General features: G+C 42.1%; 1 protein-coding gene across 6 annotated transcripts in view; it reads left to right on the top strand.

The window, feature by feature from the left end:
* Positions 1–2,842: 2,842 nt before the first annotated feature.
* Positions 2,843–21,704, top strand: part of LOC124041523 (transcription factor E2-alpha-like) — a 48,640-nt gene continuing 29,778 nt past the window's right edge. For 4 of the 6 annotated variants that reach the window (XM_046359211.1, XM_046359212.1, XM_046359214.1 and 1 more), the window contains exons 1-4: positions 2,843–3,386; positions 7,230–7,322; positions 8,436–8,508; positions 16,024–16,097. In XM_046359211.1, the coding sequence (XP_046215167.1) occupies positions 7,269–7,322; positions 8,436–8,508; positions 16,024–16,097 (201 nt within the window). In that variant the 5' untranslated portion in view covers positions 2,843–3,386; positions 7,230–7,268. The remainder of the gene's footprint in view (positions 3,387–7,229; positions 7,323–8,435; positions 8,509–16,023; positions 16,098–21,704) is intronic. The other 2 variants (XM_046359216.1, XM_046359213.1) reach the window with 2 other exon arrangements.

The following is a 21,704-nucleotide window of genomic DNA, read 5'->3' on the forward strand; positions in this document are numbered from 1 at the left end:
CATTGAGCACGAAGGATGTTATTTTATATTTTTGGCAAGCAGTAACTTCACCCACGGGCAGACACACTGCTGTTATTGTTGCTTCAGTGCTCCCTTGGCACCCCTAATCCCCCCCCTCACTCTCTCTCCTTACATAGCCTTCAACCCCCACCCATCTTCATCTCTTTCTATCTCTCTATCGTTCGCTTGCATATTATGGCAACAACACCTCTTTCCAAACATCGCCACAGAAGTAATTTTGTTGCTTTAGAATTAAGTTGCCCGTCTCCACTGATCTAAGATCAGTTTTATGTTTTTTTCTTGTGATAATTTATTTGGGCAGTAATTATGGCAAGCTGGTCCCAGATCTGCACTATTGGGTGTTTGTTGTATTTGTTACAGGAAACAGGAAACCATAGTCATAACAGGAAGCCCCAGGTTTTGCACACTGTACCTGATGCGTGGGTGGCTGCACGGGGCCTACCTGCTAAGAAAGGGGAGCTGTACAACTGTAGAGAGAGGGAGCCCAGGAAAGTGTGGGTGGAAGAGAGGGTGCTTTAGGGTTAGGAGGATGGGGTTCCACGCTTAAAATAGCTTTTCATACTTTGCGTAGGCCTATAGGTAAACCACACCACCGTACAATGCTACAGTGCAAAGATGGCAATACCTATATAAAACAGAATTTCACGCTTTTACAGAAGAAGTGGTAAGACCTTTCCACAGGTGCAAAAAAGCCTAGTAAATCTAGGACATAGTAACCTTTTATCATAAACTGCTCATAGCTGAGAGGGGAGGAAAAAACACAGCGTAGATACAAATGTATGACAGCAATGACATCAACTTCGAATCGACATAAAAAATCATTACAACAGCAGAATAGTAGAAACGAGGTGAGGGAGGAAAGAGCAGGTCAGGAAACGAAGTGAACATCTCACCCTTGTTTTTTGAAGCCACACATGTGGTGCGCTCTGTACACTTGTGAAGGCTGGGGCAGATGTAGCTCAACTCAATACCACTGAATTTTATTTTCTTTCTTTTGAAACACATAAACACACACACAAACACACAAAAACTAACATGAGCCACAGACACATGCTGTGCTTGTTTATTTTACCACTGAAAAACCTGTCTCACAAGAACCAGGTCCAGAGTCTGTATTTACTTGCCATTCCCTCAAAACCATAGCGGAAAACCAGGCGCTCTTTTGCCCTTTTCTCACACACACACACACACACACACACACACACACACACACACACACACACACACACACACACACACACACACACACACACACACACACACACACACACACACACACACACACACACACACACACACACACACACACACACACACACACACACACACACTCCTTTATACAATACACACTTCATGTCAGACCCAGCTGTTACTCAGTGCCCGACCCCCCCCTCAACTGATGAAGCCTTGGTGCATTCATACAATTCATAACAGACTACTTGCCCCTGTGGAGGGAACGCTACAATCATCCAAACTTCCATTTCATTATACTACTGATGGACACAAATAATGTTGACAGGGATTTTGGATTTAAGCCAACGGCTAACACCATTAGTGGGTTTACCATAGTGGGCTTACCATAGTGGGCTTATAGTGACACATGTCTCAACCATACAAACGGGGTCCAAAAACCTAAGAAATAGGAAATGAGACGCACTTCAAATAAAATAATCTCAATCTTGTCAGTCAAACAAATGTATCATCCTCCTCCCAAATGGAGAAAAGGTGTCTGTCTATACTAACCAATCACAGTGTAATAGAACAGTAATAACACATGTTCCTGTTATATGCACTCCTTTCCCTTTCTCTATAACACATGGCATATGTTGCTGCCCATACAGTTTCCCTGCCCCCACGCTACACATTCTTGTTGTGGTCTTGTCCACTAATTCCTCACCTCCCAATGTATATTGAGTCATAAGCTAGGGCCACCAGGGATGGTTAGTCCTCTGTTTCAGGTCCAGATCGGTTGCAGAAGAAAACACTGTGCACTATTCTCTCCCGGTGAACCTTATCAGATTTTTTTGTTACATACTTAGATGAACACTTCTTAGCTCACAAGCTGTTCTCACAAAGGATCAATATAAAAGGCAAATGCTGCTGTATCCTGTACTTTTAAACCCCCTCTTTAACCACACTTTCACACCACTGAGGTGGAGCCATTTGTCCAATGCTGCCTTTGGAGTGACACACACACAAACACGTACACACACACACAAACACACACACACATGCAGAAATCCTGACCCCTGATCTGCCCCCTCGAATTATTTTGTGTAAAATAAATGTTAATACTGGTAGGCTAGATTATTATTAACAGATACTATCTATGTGCTTAAATCTGCAATACTCTTTTGTTGGAGGATAGGGTGGGCTGGTAGATCACATTAGGTCTAAATGGATTAGGATACTAGTAACCTTCATGCATTATCTTAGTAGCCTATATTCATGTTTTGTTGTTGCTGTTTTTACAGAATTTGTGACTGAATTGTATAGGCCCTGTGCAAATAGGATATATGTACGGCTTGTTGATGTACCTAATATGAGGATACATATTTTGCAATGGTTTTCAAGTTCAGCCTTTACCAATAACTGCATCATGCATTGTTATTGCAGTTAAACACATTATTAAAATGAAATGCTGTCCATAACACTGACCATAGCGGGTCCATGATGGGGTAACCTTGGAGGCAGGCCCAACGAACAATGTCGATATATATTTGGACTTTCTTACTGTCAATCAGATTCTCGTGGCATACCATTGGTTGTGCGTCTGCTGTATTATCGTTCCATCTCACACTGTTTCTGGTCTGCCACTATTCGGTTTTCCGCAGTCTCCCTCCGCAAATTGACGTAGTTCTCATGGTTTGCGATTTAAAAAAGATTTCATTTTAATGCATCGACAATAACACTGATGCCGTACAGCATTTTAGTTTATCTCCATATCGATGTGTTACTGGATGTTTATTGAAAACGGCAGTTTTTAGTTGTAGGGCGTTTGAAATCGGACACCACTGGTGTTTTTACGATCCTCGTAAGCCGCGGAGGGATACTCTTTTGGAACCGACAATTGTGGAGGCTGTTAACATGTCTACTCGGAGGATAAAATGGTTACAATTGTCGCAACTAAAATAATCGATTGAGATATCACAAGAGTGATGAAGCTATTTGGAAACGTTGTCTCATTTTCCTGACGTGGACTCTATAACGAACCAATAAGGGTTTGGGAGGACACGATATCGTCGTTCGCTCTTCATTTACAGTCCGGAGCACAGAGAGGGAATCTATCCCCAACTTTGTTTTTCTCTCTACAAGCGTTGTCCCCCCCCTGTTGGATGCTACATAATTAAATAGGTTACTGAAAGGTAAATACACCACATCACACACTGTATATTTGTGAACGATATGATATTGACCGGCATATGTTTGGCGGGGGCATTGTGTAACTTTAGCGAATAATAACAATAATACTAATAATAATGAGTTGTGTGAGTAGCACTCCCGGAGAAAACGGGGTCTTGAATTTTTGTCCGGCCTGGGCCATGGGAGCGAGCATGCAGCAGTTGGGCAGTAACGCCAGCTTACTTGCAGGCTTGTCGGAAAATAACGTTACTTCTTTGTTCACTTTGGACAACATTGTCAAGTTTTAAAAGTAAACTAACATGCCAGTTCGAACGGCTAAGTCATTGTAGTGATGCTACTGGCATTTCTGTATCAATATTTTTTTGGAATAACAAACGAAATGTTTTTTTTTTAGACGGTTCGAAATTTGGTTAAATATTTAGTGGAAAACTTTGTGGGGTAGAGGAAAGTTGCGCCCAGAAAGGCACACATGCATGCCTCTATTTTCTGGGTCAAATAGGCTGTTTTTATATTTTACATTTATTTTATAATACACGTACGATCTAATTTATCTCAATTCCAAGTTATGTGCTCCTCAACATTTTCCACTCTGTTTATTTCACATTTGGCAGTAAATTCCTTCCCCCCACCCTCTTCTGTCGCGTTGAACCCCGTGAACATGAACATAAGCAATGTACATTTTTTTACACGGTTCGACACATTTTATTATCGTTTTTCCATCATGCACATTTAATTTAATAGGCAAGGAAATGAATTTTTACCCCATTGTTCTAGCCATTATCACAAACTTTATCAGGGCCTGACTCTCTTTGTGTTCTAGACTAACAGACTACCGGAGAAGTCGTGTGTATTCGACAGCTAATTCACAACCGGTTTCTCACCAATCCCAAACGCACGGACTGAACAATAATTTATGGGCTGACAATGGTAAAACCTGCACTTGGGGGATTCCGTCGAAATCCACAAACAATTTAGATTCGCCGTCCGGGAAGGCCTAAGTATTGGGGAGGGGGGGGGTCGTCGTCAGTGGGGCCTATTATGGAACTTCGATTTTAGGGAGTTGGCAGATTTCCGCAGCAAATGGGACTTGCAGAGGACTGTCAGGCAACTGTTGAACGTCTGCTGCAGCATGATTTTCTGTACCAACAAGGTCATACTACTTTTCAGTAGTAATGCATGTGTTAGTGTACTCCTTATTACTAGTCATGTCCATCAAAAGCATCCTGACTATGTGATTCTAAGTAGGTTATAGTATACTTTTTTTTTACAAGGCTTACATAACTATCATGCAGCCTATTCATGATTACATTCCCCACAGTGACAAGTTTACCAAACTGAGTTTTGCATGAGGCCCCCTCTTATCTTTGCACTTTCTTGTGTGTTGGCTCTTGGCCATGGGGTGCTGCCTGCCTGGTAGTGTTTCAGATGCTACCCTCGAGGGAATACGCACTCACCATCACCAACAAAACTGATGCTCAGCACACAGGCTACTCTTGTTCTTGATGTGTCTGAAATCCTTTCACACAACCAGAACCCAGTGCTTGTCGATGCCCTGAGCTGTTCATTAGCCTACTTAGATGATTGTGTTTGATTTTGTAGCCTAAACTTTACTCTGGCTGAAGTTTGAGGAAAACACTTGAGACCTGAGTTATGTTCATCTGGTACAAAGGGGGAAATGTTGTGAAACAGAACAACTAGGTCCTTTATTTGATAAACTCATGGGGTTGCTGTGCTGGTAAAGTTCAGATATTTCATACCATATGTAATGGCCTTTGATGTCTAAGCTGGTATTGTTGTTGTTGACAACGACTCTTGAAGCAGGTTGGTTTCTTAGGTTGCAGAGGCAGTCAGGGCTGAGGAAGGAGGAGAGAGGCGAGTATTGGCTTAGTGGTAGACCAGAGGCCATACTCCAGATAGCTGACTGATGTGGGCTAGAATGGGGAAAGCCCAGAGTTTGTGACACTAGATCTTTGATAAAGGCACTGAAAACCTCTAATACCCAATGATTAAAGCATCACCAGTAGTTCATCCCAGAGTGTACGTTTGCTAGTAGTTTCCATACCTTAAGGGATTCCACACCACCTGTTTTGTAGATTGAGCTATGTAGCGCAAATCTGCAGGCCACAATTCCAAATGAATGGGAAAGAGTTGCGTCATCTAACTCAATAACAGAGCAGGAAACTTGTAGCAGTGAAATAACTAGAAGGCTATATTTGTGCCATCCCTCTCCCTTATTGGCCTTTTGAAGTGTGTGTAAAGGGTGCTTTGTGTGTTTTGCCAACCCTACTGTTGGTCATTCTGCTGACTCGATGCTCGTGACATTTTCACCATGATGGCCGACCAGGTATCAAACCTGATTTACTTTTACAGTCCCAAGACTGTTAGCCCACTGAACTAAAGCCTATGCGTGGAGAGCCCCATGTTTGCTCTGGGAACAAACTTCAGTCTTCAGGTCTCAGACAAGTTTGCTTATCACGTTGACCACCTACATGCTCTGCCAAATGTGAACTTATGTTCTACAAGGGGAATTGTAATGTGGAGTATCCATTACAAAGAGATGTCGAACCACACAGTAAAAAGTGGTTGCAACCAAGTTAATGTTTTTTTGTAGAGAAATCTTGGTGTCTGAATAAGCAATTTGTTGGTGGATTTGAATCCTGATGCTGAAGATGTACCCTTGACACAGGAATCAATTGATTAAGATTTGACTTCACACTTTTGTCACTCTGATTCTCTTGTCTTCTGTCTTTCAACTATTTGTACCTCTAGACCAGGATTCTCCAACCTTTTCTAGCATGAGAGCTACTTTGAGAGCCCTGGCCCACACACAAATTCAGTTTCACACCCCCCCCCAAAAAAAAATCAATTTATTTTTCTGATATTAGATTTTTTTTTGTTTTCCACTCAAAATGTCTATTGTTCTTAGAGAAACAATGGAAATGGATGTCCTGTGTCCATGCCAGTTCTTAAATTACATCAAAAGACCATTTATCTTTAGTTTGGGAAGATTTGAGTGTACACTAATTACATCTAGTGAGTGAGGAATGTGCCGTTCTAGCAATGGTGCTTTACTGCTGCTACTCATTTCATGGCAAAGTATGCAAATTAACAAATAATATATTCAGATTTATGTACTTACTGATGATATACTTCTGCCAGGTAAGCCTACTTTGCAGTTAACATTTAATTGAGAAGGTTTTGGGGAAGGTATTTCTGTCAACCCACAAGACGGTTATCGCATCAATGGTCTACACGCAGACAAATGCACACCCCACACAGACAGACGGGCAGATATTCTGTTAGGATTGCCTCCCCCCCCGGTGTGGAATAATGACGATGTCGTGCTGATTAGATATTAGCTGGAAGCTAATGGTGTCTGATACTTGCGAGGTTTTGTTTATGACAGTTTTTTTTACCCTGCAACACGTGAAAATTGCATGTACTTTCAGAATTGTTTGGCGAGCTACTCATAGGTGGGCTGCTGGTGGCTGGCGATCGACCTGCTGGAGACCCCTGCTCTAGACCACGTGTCACTCATTCCACTGAGGCGGAGTGTCTGTGGGTTTTCATATCAAATTTTATTTGTCACATACACATGGTTAGCAGATGCTTGGTTTTCACTCCCCCTTGCGTTAGCTTGATGAATTAAGGTCATTGATTAGTTAGGAACTCCCCTCACCCGGTTGTGTAGATCTTAATTGGCTACAAATTGAAAGGGAAAAACCAGCAGACACTTGGCCATACATGGAATGAGTTTGACAACCCAGCTCTAGACCTTGCCAGTTGGTCTGTTATCCCACTAAAGATCACTTCTCTCTCTCTCTCACGCTCTCTCTTCCCCTCAGTTGCTGAGACTACGAGGGCCAAAGGGACAGCAGCAGAGAATGGCTACAGTGGGAACAGACAAGGAGCTCAGCGACCTGCTGGATTTCAGCGCGGTAAGACATCTTTGCTGTCAACAGCCCTGTGATATTTTTGTTCCCAATACTAGAATATATTTGTCCAGAACAGCTCCTTCGGGTATATAATAGGTTGTTTGTAGTCGAATACACATAGTCTCTTATAACATAGTGGTCCTTCTGTAGCTCAGTTGGTAGAGCATGGCGCTTGTAACGCCAGGGTAGTGGGTTCGATCCCCGGGACCACCCATACGTAGAATGTATGCACACATGACTGTAAGTCGCTTTGGATAAAAGCATCTGCTAAATGGCATATATATATATAATGGGATGGGCACGGGGAAAAAACGTAGACTGGTAAAATGTTTTATTTTAGATAATAGTTTATGTACACAGAAACACTTCAACACACCTTTTGTTGTCAAGACAAGAGTGTATAAATCCAAACCCATCAAGATAGACATGCCAAAGACCATTTGCTAAAATGTCTCTTACCTATAATAAAAGTAAGTTGTTTTTGTTGTTGTATTGTTTGGTATAGAAGGTTGGTACATAAAGTGAATAGCACGGTATCAATTAGCCAGTGTTGTTATTGGGCTGTTTTTGTGAGTCACTCGCGTCAATGACTAACTCATTGGCATGTTTTTTTTAGATTGCTTCACACTGTTGACAGCTGCGGGAGTCTGTTGTAACTGAGAACGGCTAAATCCTTCTATCAGATAGATTAAATTAGCGCCTAGCACCAAACCATATAACATCAGAGGAGTAGTGTAACCGTTGTAATTGTACTTTGGTGTCTATTAAGAGCAGCTTTGGTGTCCTGTAGTCTAATGAAGATGACTAGTTTAGTGAAGTGGTTGCCACAGGCTTGCCATTTTTCTCAAGACATAGATGTCAAAAGGAGACTTCTGCTTGTTTTTTAAGTTTTTTTTTTTTTTTTTTTTTTTTTGAACTTTAGGGCCCATATCGACAGTGCTTCTCTAGCATCAGGTTGAACTTTGACATCATAATGAATAAGATTGTATGAACTGATCCGACATTAGCGTTCCAACTCTGAGATGCTTTGTGGACATGGCCCCAGGACTTTAAAAAAAAAATGTACACCCCATTTCTGGTTGAATGTTTTTGACTCAGTGTTTGTCTCTGTTTCAGATGTTTGCACCACCGGTGTCAAATGGGAAGAACAGGCCCACCACTCTCGCCAGCAGCCAGTTCGGAGGCTCCGGTAAGACCCGCCCTCGGTTTTTATACAAAAATAAATGCCCACTGAATGCTTACAGCTCCCAAATAGATTTTTAATAAAGCCTAATTATGGTGCAATCATTTAAGTATTTCAGTTAACATGGTCTTCTTCAGGTCACCTTGGTGGTAGTACAACAACATTTTGACCAACATGGTCTTCATATGTGACCATATGATCTAAAATGGTCAACATCCACCTTTTCCCTACATTTCATCTGAAGCTGTTTCATTAAGGGTGTTATTGCTTTGTAATGGTCCCCTATATATGTCTTTAAGGAACAGCATGACATCGATGGGCTGTTACGGCCCTTTCAACAACACTTTCTTATTTGTCTTCTGAGAACCCTCCCCACTCTCCCACCTCTGACCCCACCCCACTGTCCATCCTCTCACTGCCCCGAAGGGAGTGTTGTCAGTGAGGTCAAATCACAGTAGCTGTATCAATCCAATTAGGCTGAAATGGCATACTGTCCTCCATTACCACAGATGGGTCGAAGGATTGGATATGATTCTACCGGTCTTCTCCTTGCAGATGTTTGTTAATAAGGTTCATAATGAAAAGGAAGCAGCCTCAGCCCCCCCCCCCCCTCCAGGTGTCCCCGCCCTCACCTTCTCAGCTGCTGCCTCTCCATCACACTCTATGGAGGGTGTTAAAACTGGGGGGGGGGACTACTCTCTCACCCTGTGGGGAAGGGGGAACTATTTCTGTTATTCTTCACTCCTCCTCACCCCCAAACAACCAACCAACTACCATCCCTCAATAGATCCCATCTCCTTTTGTTGATAACCATCCAAGATCAACACAAGAACCATGGGGCGGCAGGGTTGGTTAGAGCGTTGGACTAGTAACCCAAAGGTTGCAACATCAAATCCCTGAGCTGACAAGGTACAAATCTGTCATTCTGCCCCTGAACAGGCAGTTAACCCACTGTTCCTAGTCCGTCATTGAAAATAAGAATTAGTTCTTAACTGACTTGCCTAGTTAAATAAAGGTAAAATAAAAAATGCTCCACGTCCAACTTGCATCCTCTCTCTCTCGGCCTCAAGCCACTTTTCTTCAACCCTCTCCTCTCCGCCAATCATTTTCCTTCACCGCCCTTCTCCAATCACCTTCTTTCACCCTCCTCGAATCCCTGAACCGTTGATGTAGGTATTTTCAGGTTGTAACTGAAAAGAAACAGGATATTGAAGTAGCATAAATCAGATGAAAGGGATGGAGTAGGTGAAGCGTGGAAACCGAACTATGATATTTCTCTAAGCTTGAGGGCCACTTACATTTTCTTTTGTAGCCACAAAAGGTGCACACTTACAGAAAAAGGCCGTTACTGTCCTCAATCCAACGGCTGCTCCAGGTATTGTGTGGCAGCCCTCCGCACAGGTCTCCACAATGCTCATCAGAGGCCAAAACAAAGGGCCTAGGCCGCAGAGAGAAGTGGATAGGCAGGCAGCATATGTGGCCTAGTGTATGATTTCACCCAGGAAGCCCCCACCCATCCTCTCACAATGGGGAGGAAGAGGCTCTATAAGGGAAGGCTCCTAGTCTCTCTGCACTACCATCTCCTTGGTAGCATTGGTTAGTATCTGCTCTTGCCTTTTTTTCTAGATTTGATTTAGATGAGCTGTGGTTTATTTGTATTTTTTTGGTGCTCGTCCCTGTAGAGTGGAAAAGGTTTGACGTGTGCTGTCATGGATTAGGATGAGTTTAACCTGGCCCAAGATATTGATTTATGGTCAATTTTTGGGGGAAGGGTAAGCTGATCACAGATCTGCGTCTTTGGGAGATCTTTACCCGTAGGAACAGTCATTGTCATGCGTCCCTAGTTCTCTCTGACTTTGGGTGTCTGTGCAAAACCCTTGAGGTGTAAACTAACTTCCAACCAAGTTTCATTTACTGGCAACCAGAAACTGAGATTCTGAACTGGTATTTTTAAACTCTGGCTTGGGTTGAAATGCAAAAGAGGAACGTATGCATTTTGCATGAACTTTTCGTTCTTTAGGAACTTTCCTTCGTGTGAATGGAAATTTGGATTTGGTAATTCAGTAACTGGATCAGATTTGCTCATGATTTGGATTCCTTATGCAGTATAGAAGCATATTCTGTCAGACTTGATCAAACAGAGCTTTAAACATAAGATACATTGTCCAGAATATGCTTGTAGCGTCGAACTTGAATGATTATAAAATAACTTCAATATGGAAAGTAACATGCCTAATCATGTTCAAAATTGTAATTTCAAGTTGGTTTTGAATATTGTCCTCCCAGCATCATGACACTGGCTCTTATTAACCTCTTAGAGCTAACCCCTACTTTTTTCAATTTCCGCCTGAAGACCAACCCAAATCTAACTGCCTGTAGCCCGGGCACAGAACCAAGGATATGCATATCCTTGGTACCATTTGAAAGGAAACACCCTGAAGTTTGTGTAAATGTGAATTGAATGTAGGAGAATATAACATACTAGATCTGGTTTAGATAATACAATGAAAAAAAAACATACAACAATAAAAAAAAGTATCTTTAAAATGAACAAGATAAAACAAACATTCAGTTAGGATGATGGGGACAATTTAAGTGAAAAACACAAGCGGGCAACAGTACTTGTGCAAAGTTTCAGAATGATTAACTTCCCAAATGAGTGTGCTACATGACATTCATCATTTTACATGTATCAAGTCACCCAGGTGTCCCACACAAGTAGCCTAAATGTACCCAAGTGGCCAAATTGGTGAAGTTATACATTTTGAATGGAATAACTATATACAAAATACCAAAATGGTATTCTAACACACCCCCCCCCCCAAATGGAGGGCAAACACAGGGGGAAATGTATACATTTACAAAATAACACTTTCAATATTTGGAAGACCCTCAGTCCTCTACACAATATTATGCTGCTGATGCCAGGTGCCATAGCACATCCATGCCTGCAGAAATACATTTGGGCAGATGAACACCACTCGTGGCAGGAGCTGGATGAGCCAGCTTCGGTGGGGGATGGACACCTTGGCACTGGGGGCTCCCATTCAGAGTCAGGGTCACTGTGAAAGAAAATGTTCAGTCAGAATAGTTTCACATATGGGCCCTGTATCAACAGGTATAATAAGCAGATATCTATAGAGTACAGGGAACATAAGGTTTATTATTATTATCATATTATCATAGACCCGCTAGATCTACTGCCTCATTTATATTATGACAGACCAGCTAGATCTACTGTCTTTATTATATTACAACAGACCAGCTGTATCTACTGTCTCTGTTTCACTTTGGCCATCGTTGTGACCTGCAGCCTCAACAGCCTCAAATAAGGTTATTTGATTTCACAAACAATATTTTATATTATTCATTTCAAACAACGGCATTAGCATGAGAAGAACTTGCCAGTCCAAAACGATGTCCTCTCCGTTCAAAAATATTCCTCCATTTGGGAATCGCTACATGAATCGTCCCCGATCAATTTCTTCTAAAATTGCGTGTACATCTGTATATCTAGACTTAGATTTAGCTTTTCCTGACTTAGTCGCCATACTGATTGATATATAAATAGCTGAATATGCGCTTTACCAAAACCAATGCTGTGCGCAACATGCGTTGCTCCTTCCGGTATGAATTTTCAATGGCGAATGAACCTCTTTACGCTGGAGTTTACTACATGGGTTGGTCTTCCAACACATAAACATTACCTATTTCTGGTTACCTCAGCTCATTGGCTATCTACCCAGCTAGATTTCAAGACGATCAGTGGTCATTGGGTTAAAATACAGTCAATCAACGAAACAGCGGGCAAATCATTGCACAATGACGTCATTACTTGTCTTCAAATCGGTTTCTTTCAGTCAATACATCCCGCGAAATGATCCATCAGTTGATTGCAATGAAACCAAACATGATTGGAAAAGTCACGTTTTGTGTGTATTTACCTCGAATGTCTTATCAAAAATGGAATGAGACGGAATTCACGACACAAGCGGTTCACAAAATGTTTCGTGTTAGGCTATAAAAATGGATTTTATCAAACAAAAGACCATTCATTGTGTAACAATCAGCATTGGGATTGCAAACAGAGGGAGATCGTCAAAGGTATATTTATTTTTATGGGGCTCTAATCCTCAGATAATCGCATTGTATTCTTTCGCAGTAAATCCTTTTTTAAATCTGACAACGCAGTTGGATTAGCAAGATGCTAGGCTTTCGAAACATGTGAGACACTTTTGTATTTTCATGAATGTTTAATATGACTTTATGTAGCGATCACCGTATGTTGTCGAATTTCATCCCGCTACAGAGGTCTGTGCGCAGAGAGGTTAATAATTTTAGACACATCCTATAACACACAAGATACTGTTGTGTATTCATTGTAGACATTCCCTAAATCATAATCACACTCCTTAATACTTATTAGGCATCATGTATTATGTCTGGTTGACTCACATTTCTGTCATACAGGGCTGGGATGAAAGGAAGGAAGGAAGTGTAGACACCAGACAGTACACCAATCAGTGCCCGGGGCATTATCCTATAAAAGCAAAGTGTTTGTGCCTGCATGTTCCCTGTGTATTGGTCCTGTAGCCTCATAGCTTGTGTGACTCAGGCTGACTGGCCATTTCCAGTATCTCTTCCTGATGTAATTATAGGCCAACCTCGCTTGAAGGGGTGGTGAGACCCGGGTTTAAAGGGGACTCGCTAGTGAATGTGTCTGGCCTGACTCAACCCTCTCGCTCTCTGAGTGAACATGCTGAGACGTTCTCTCACTCGCTCTTAACTCACTCAATCACAGAAGTATCCCGGGGGGGGGGGGTCAAACCCTATAAAAGAGGTTAAGGTGTGGAGTTCCTGCCTCATGTTTTTAGGTTTGTTGTCATCAGCAATGGCTTGGTAACGTAGTAGACCAACTATTTAAGATTCTTGGTTAAATTCATCTGTATAATTAGAATGTGGAGTTTAGTACTGGGTCCTCTCTTCTACCAGGGTTCTGTGGACAAGAGCTCTGTGGTTTTCTCTGATGTTCTATTTGTCATATATCAGGCTGTCATGGTAACGACTTGCAGGAGGAAGCCATTTGAAGTTTTGAGGAAAACAAACGAGTCTACTTAGACGAGTCTCACTTATTCTCTCCTTTATACTAATCAGCAGATCTGTTAATTAGTAGGAAAATGTGGTCCTAATGAATATGCATGAAAGTGAAGTAAAACATCATTAAAATTAGAGTTGCTCACTTGCCCTCTCCCTCACTCAATGCGAGTAATTTGTGTGGTGTGAAACTTCGTCTTTTTCTCTTTTTTTTTCTCCCCGGTTGAAACGCAGCTCCCTGTCCATACATTTCAATGCAGTCCAAATCCCTGGACCTGCCATTTTAAAATACCTTGCAATAAGAGTTGTGATGCTACTTACTACCTACCCCAGAAGGTCTAGGAGAGTGCTTCCTTCCATGCATTCCAGACACACTCTTCTCCATTCACTCCGTACTTCCTGTAGACCCTTCCTCTCCTCAGGAGAACACATGAATAGCCCGAGGTGTGAGGCCCTAGCTACCTGCAGAGCTCCCTATTATCCCCGTGCCTTTGTGGATCTCCATGGGTGTCAGTTCAGGTCTATATCCCCCTGCCTTCCATCTGTCAGTCTTCCTAAAGAGCAGTAAAAAATACCCACCATGTTCATTTCCTACCCCAGCGGCTATGCTAAGTCTTCCACATTCTTCAGATGACCATATTTTAGCCGCCTATTCATGGTGTTGACGTGAGGGGGAGCGAGTGGCTTATAAAGGTCCGGCCTGATTCCGTCGCAGGATGCCAGATTAAGATGTCCTGATAATGTTTGTTGGCAGCCCTCGACAGAGTTATGGAGATATTTAATGGTTCATTGCAGCCGATTTTATCGCTATCAAATCATTTCTGGTTAATAATTAAGTACCTTACTGTAATTGTTACTTTTTGACCATTTTAATTGAAAACAAACTGGGCTTCTTAGAAAGGGGCAATTTCTCAAGAAAGAATTTTGATAGACCACTCTCAGACAGTCCTGAGTGGGGAGGGGAAAACTGAGAATTAGCTGTTAATGGCAGAGAGGTTTGGAAATCTATTTATTTATTTTTTAAAGTTTTTATTGGTCTATTAACCAAGTCACTGCATGGTAAGGCCAAAACTACATCCCACCAAAAGACTGACATTTCAGCCATTCTTTTCAAACATCTCTTAAACTAAAAGGGCATTCTCATTTTCACAGTATCATTCCAACCTCTTATCGGTCCACAATATTCGGCACATTTCATCATTTGTGGGCGCTGTCTCATTAATCGTTGCCTTTGCGATCCACCTAAGAAATGTCTAGGGGAAACACTGGTGTCATTTCAGCAGGGGAAAGGACTGGTCCATATCCCTCTGTGTACATGTCCTCTCTGAGTCTGTTCTACTGCTGGACATGGAGAGTGACAGTCAGGTTGAGGCAACAAACCCCTCGTCTCCTTCATCTGCAATTCTGCTGCCATCTCTCCTATAGATCAGTTGTCACGGTGATATAGCAGCTCTTTCCTCTCTGGACCCATCATTCTCCTTGATGGCTGATCCAGTCGTGCTTCCAGCCTGCTCCCCTCCGCCCCTTTCCATTTTTTCTTTATTAGACAACAAAACAAAAATATGAATATTCATAGAGCGAAGCCTCATTAATATGCACGATTATGCAAATCAGCACACAATTAAGCCTCTGCTTCTCCCCAGAGATGCTGGGTAGCGGTAAGAGAGGAAACAGAGGGGGAGGGGGGCAGGAATTTTTGCTTCGGCAATCTTTAAAATCGCTCTCCCTACTTCCCCTTCAATGCAAATCCTTTGACCAGGGACAACATGCATGATGTGTGTCCCTTCTGTCATTTGTGTACTCCTTAGTCTGCTGTCATGCAAAGGGAGGTGTGAAGGGATGGGGATACGAATTAGTGCGTTGCCATGGACAGAAGTGGGGAGTGTGGGAGAATGACAAATGTTGAGGATGATTGTAGGAGGCTCATACTGGGTGTTAATTATTCAAACTTCCTACAGCTCATAGCTACACTAAGTGACAGTGTGGTGGCAGAGCTGTCACAGGGAGCTGAAGTAGCAGCGCTCAGCCAAAGGTTATTTAGAACACTTCTAGCCAGTGAGGAAGCAGCAGTGCTTCCTAACTGGGTCACCCTCCATTGCATATTGGCTTCTAGCCTATATCCCCTATCTCCCTAGGTACTGGTGTAGATCTTAAAGGACAAGATGGGTATTGGCATTATCTTCATGGATCCCCCTTGCCCTCTGATTGGCTAGGTAGAATTTTTTTTCCCATTTTGGTCACATCTCCAACTTCTCTAACCTACAAATGCTCTGGGAGGGTACTTGGAACTAGGGGTTTATTTGGAGTTGGGTGAAAGACTACCAGTCTACTACTAGTTTTGGTCCCTTTCCCTCTTATCTCCTTTCCCTTTCCAGTCCTACATGGTTCTGAGTGAGCAGGTCTAACCCTGTGCGTTCCATCTTCTAGGTATAGATGAGCGGAGCGGTCCTGGCCCCTGGGTATCAGGAGAACAGAACAGCTCTTCCTTCAACCAGGGACGGGTAAAGGAACACTGCACACTTCATACTGTACACTACAGTGACTACACGCTGATCAGCATGGACATGTTTTTCTTACATGGGGGATATTACTAATAGTATATGACTAGCAGGGCTCTAAATATATAAATCATTATCACTGGCGCTTTTAACAAAGTTAGGAGGAGCACAGAAAATAATGTACATGACAAAAAGTATGTGGACACCAGCTTGTCAAACATCTCATTCCAAAATCATGAACATTAATATGGAGTTTGTCCCCCCTTTGCTGCTATAACAGCCACTCTTCTGGGAAGGTTTTCCACTAGATGTAGGAACATTGCGGTGGGAGCTTTCTTCCATTCAGCCACAGGAGCATTAGTGAGGTCAGGCACTGATGTTGGTCGATCAGTTAGCGTTCCAATTCATCCCAAAGGTGGGGTTGAGGTCTGGGCTCTGTGTGCAGAACAGTCAAGCCCGTCCAAACCAATCTCGACAAACCATTTCTATATGGACCTCGCTTTGTGCACGGGGGTATTGTCATGCTGAAGCAGGAAAGGGCCATCCCAAAACTGTTGCCACAAAGTTGGAAGCACAATTGTCTAGGATATCATTGTATGCTGTAGTGTTAAGATTTCCCTTCACTGGAACTAAGGGACCTAGCCCAAAACATTGGAAAAACAGCCCCAGACCATTGTTCCTCCTCCACCAAACTTTACATTTGGCACTATCATTACTGCAGGTTGCGTTTTTCTGGCATCCTCCAAACCCTGATTTGTTCTTCGGACTGCCAGGTGGTGAACCGTGATATATCACTCCAGGGAACACGTTTCCGCTGCTCCAGAGTCCAATGGCGGCGAGCTTTACACTACTCCAGCCGAGGCTTGTCATTGCGCAGAGTGATCTTGTGTGGCTGCTCTGCCATGAAAATCTATTTCATGAAGCTTCCATCATACACTTCTTGTGCTGATGTTTCTTCCAGAGGCCGTTTGGAACTTCGTAGTGTGTTGCAATCGAGGACAGACAATTTTTATTTATTTTAGCAATCTGCGGTCCTGTTCCATGAGCTTGTGTGGCCTACCCCTTCCCGGCTGAGCCGTTGTTGCTCCTAGATGTTTCAACTTCAGAATAACAGTACTTTAAGTTGATCGGGGCAGCTCTAGCAGGCAAGATATTTAAGCTTAAATAGCCGAATCCACTAATTTGAAGGGGTGTCCAAATCCTTTATCTAGACAAAAGTATAAGTCGGAAGTTTACATGCACCGTTAGCCAAATGCATTTAAGCTCAGTTTTTCACAATTCCTGACATTTTAATCCTAGTAAAAAATCCCCTGTCTCGGGTCAGTTAGGATCACCACTTTATTTTAAGAATGTGAAATGGCAGAATACTAGTAGAGAATTATTTATTTCAGCTTTTATTTCTTTCATCACATTCACGGTTGGTCAGAAATTTACACACACTCTATTAGTATTTGGTAGCATTGCCTTTAAATTGGGTCAAACGTTTCGGGTAGCCTTCAACAAGCTTCCCACAATACATTAGGTGAATTTTGTCCCATTCCTCCTGACAGAGCTGGTGTAAAGAGTCAGGTTTGTAGGCCTCCTTGCTCACACACTATTTTTCAGTTCTGCCTACACATTTTCTATAGGATTGAGGTCAGGGCTTTGTGATGGCCACTCCAATACCTTGACTTTGTTGTCCTTAAGCCATTTTGCCACAATTTTGGAAGTATGCTTGGGGTCATTGTCCATTTGGAAGACCCATTTGCAACCAAGCATTAACTTCCTGACTGATGTCTTGATGTTGCTTCAATATATTCACCAAATATTCCTCCCTCGTGGTGCCATCTACTTTGTATAGTGCACCAGTCCCTCCTGCAGCAAAGCACCCTCATAACTTGATGCTGCCACCCTCGTGCTTCACGGTTGGGATGGTGTTCTTCGGCTTGCAAGCCTTCCCCTTTTTCCTCCAAACATAACGATGGTCATTATGGCCAAACAGTTCTATTTTTTGTTTCATCAGACCAGAGAATGTACGAACTTTGTCCCCATGTGCAGTTGCAAATCGTAGTTTGGCCTTTTTATGGTGGTTTTGGAGCAGTGGCTTCTTCCTTGCTGAGCGGCCTTTCAGGTTGTCAATATATGACTTGTTTTACTGTGGATATAGATACTTTTGTACCTGTTTTCTCCAGCATCTTCACAAGATCCTTTGCTGCTGTTCTGGGATTGATTTGCACTTTTCGCACCAAAGTACGTTCATCTCTAGGAGACTGAACACCTATCCTTCCTGAGCGGTATGATGGCTGCGTGGTACCGTGGTGTTTATACTTGCGTACTATGGTACCTTCAGGCGTTTGGAAATTTCTCCCAAGGATGAACCAGACTTGTGGAGGTCAGATTTTTTTTTCCTGAGGTCTTGGCTGATTTCTTTAGATTTTGCCATGATATCAAGCAAAGGGGCACGGAGTTTGAAGGTAGGTCTTGAAATACATCCACGGGTACACCTCCTATTCACTCTTATGTCAGTTGGCATTATAAGAAGCTTCTAAAGCCGTGACATCATTTTCTGGATTTTTCCAAGCTGTTTAAAGGCCCAGTCAACTTAGTGTATGTAAACTTCTGACCCAGTGGAATTGTGATACAGTGAAATAATTTGTCAACAGTTGTTGGAAAAATGACTTGTGTCCTGCACAAAGTAGATGTCCTAACTGACTTGCCAAAACTTTATTTTGTTAACAAGAAATATGTGGAGTGGTTGAAAAACGAATTTGAATGACCCCAACCTAAGTGTGTGTCAACTTCCGACTTAAACTGTGTATATAGCTTACATTGGGTTTATATGAATCCTACTTACTTTTGAAGAAGCGCTCCTAAGAAGATATCACTGTTCCTTTTTTTTCTGTGGCACCAAATGTTTGCCTATACTGGTAAAGTTACCACGTTGTTAGGAGGACTGCACGATAGGAGCAAAAAGTATTGTGATTTTTCTGCTCTATAGATCAAAACACGGGTGAAACATTGGAATCAAAGAGAGAATGATTATTCAACGGTTGGTGGTGGTTATGAAAACAAGTTAAAAAGACTGGTATGAGTTATGACCGGGTATTAACCAAAGTTTTGGTCAGTGTTTCCCAAGGGACCCATAATCACATTGGAATATGTTTTTTTAATGATATGTTTTAATGCTTGCATACAGTGCCTTGCAAAAGTATTTACCCCCTTGGTGTTTTTCCTATTTTGTTGCATTACAACCTGTAATTTAAATCCATTTTTATTTGGATATTATGTAATGGACATAAACAAAATAGTTGAAATTTGTGAAGTGAAATGAAAAAAATAACTTCTTTAAATAAATTCTTAAATAAAAAACAAAGCGGTGCGTGCATATGAATTCACCCCCTTTGGTATGAAGCCCCTAAATAAGATCAGGTGCAACCAATTACCTTCAGAAGTTACGTAATTAATCAAATAGATTGCACACGGGTGGACTTTAAGTGTCACATGAGCTGTCACATGATCAGTGTGTATGTGTGTATATGTATGTGTGTATGTGTGTACCTGTTCTGAAAGGCCCCAGAGTCTGCAACACCACTAAGAAAGGGGCACCAACAAGCAAGTGACACCATGAAGACCAAGGAACTCTCCAAACAGGCCAGGGACAAGGTTCTGGAGAAGAACACAAACTCATGGACCAGGCAAGGACGGCATTAATCAGAGGCAGCAAAGAGCCAAAAGATAATCCTGAAGGAGCTGCAAAGGTCCACATCGGAGATTGGACAGAGACTCCATAGGACCACATTAAGCCGTACACTCCACAGAGCTGGGCTTAACAGAAGAGTGGCCATAAAAAAGCCATTACTTAAAGATTTTTAAAAAGCCACGTGGTAGACTTCCCAAACATATGGAAGAATGTACTCTGGTCAGATAAGATTAAAATGTTGCCTTTTTGCCATCAAGGAAAACGCTATGTCTGGCGCTAACCCCAACACCTCATCACCCCAAGAATACCATCCCCACAGTGAAGCCTGGTGGTGGCAGCATCATGCTATGGGAATGTTTTTCATCGGACAGGGACTGAGAAACTGGTCAGAATTGAAGGAATGATGGATGACACTAAATACAGGGAAGTTGTTGAGGAAAACCTGTTTGTTTTCCAGAGATTTGATTCTGAGATGAGGTTCACCTTCCAGCAGGACAATGACCATAAGTATACTGCTAAGGCAACACTCGAGTGGTTTAAGGAGAAACATTTAAATGTCTTGGACTGGCCTAGACAAAGCCCAGATCTCAATCCAATTGCGAATCTGTGGTATGACTTAGATTGCTGTACACCAGCAGGAACCTATCCAACTTGAAGGAGCTGGAGCAGTTGTGCCTTGAAGAATGGACAAAAAAATCCCAGTGGCTAGATGTGCCAAGCTTATAGAGACATATCCCAAGATACTTGTAGTTGCAATTTCTGCAAAAGGTGGCTTTACAAAGTATTGCCTTTGGGGGGGGGGGTGAATAGTTATGCACATAAGTTTTCAGTTTTTTTTTTCTTGTTTGTTTCACAAAAATATTTTGCATCTTCAAAGTGGAAGGCATGTTGTGTAAATAAAATGATATTAACCCCCCAAAAATCTAATTTAATTCCAGGTTGTAAGGCAACAAAATAAGAAAAATGCCAATAGGGTGAATACTTTTGTAGGGCACTGTACATACAGTACCAGTCAAACTTTTGGATGCACCTACTTATTCAAGGGTTTTCTTTATTTTTATACTTTTTCCTACATTGTGGAATAATAGTGAAGACATCAAAACTATGAAATAAAACAAGTGCTAAACAAATCAAAATATATTTGAGATTCCTCAAAGTAGCCACCCTTTGCCTTGATGACAGCTTTGAACACTACGATTCTGTAGATTGTTCTAAAACCATTATTTTGTCAACAGTAATAGCCACTGCAGTATGTTGACTCCCGCTATGAAAGTATCTGCCTGTGTCACTGTCGGCTGCTGTGTGGGCGAGCCACTCTCCCTCCCCCCAATGTGTGCATGGACGAGGGAGAGATGCGCTCCGAGAAGCACAAGCATATGACCTTTGCGCAAAATGCAATTGCGGGAAAAATACAGTGTTCAGCGAGACTTAGAGGGGAAAATCGCAACTTTCTGTCATAAGGTGAATGCACCAATTTGTAAGTCGCTCTGGATAAGAGTGTCTGCTAAATGACTTAAATGTAAATGTAAATGTATCTATTTCTATGGTTTTGATGCGCCGCGTAGCCGAGCGCCCTATTTGCCATGAATAGGCCTACATCAAGTAGCCGATGCTAAGAGCTGGACATTTTTGTTTCGCGTACCATCCGGTGTCTTTATAGGCCAATATGCACAAAGATGTCGGCAAATTCTCTGAAGAGCCAAAAATAAATCTGATCATTCTGGATCCTATTTTGACAGGTTGCACATCCAAATATGAATCATGCGTTCTCTGGATATGTAATCTGAAATGGCTTGCTTTTTGAATCATGGGCTACCGTTTCAGTTGTCTTACATGGCCGTGGGTAAAAATTTCCTAGATCACTGCCGCTAATGTAAACAAATAGCATTTTTTTACAATTTGATATATTTCTAATCCAGCAAAATAGACAA

Source organism: Oncorhynchus gorbuscha, linkage group LG08 (assembly GCF_021184085.1).
Source record: "Oncorhynchus gorbuscha isolate QuinsamMale2020 ecotype Even-year linkage group LG08, OgorEven_v1.0, whole genome shotgun sequence".
NCBI classification, from domain to species: domain Eukaryota; kingdom Metazoa; phylum Chordata; class Actinopteri; order Salmoniformes; family Salmonidae; genus Oncorhynchus; species Oncorhynchus gorbuscha.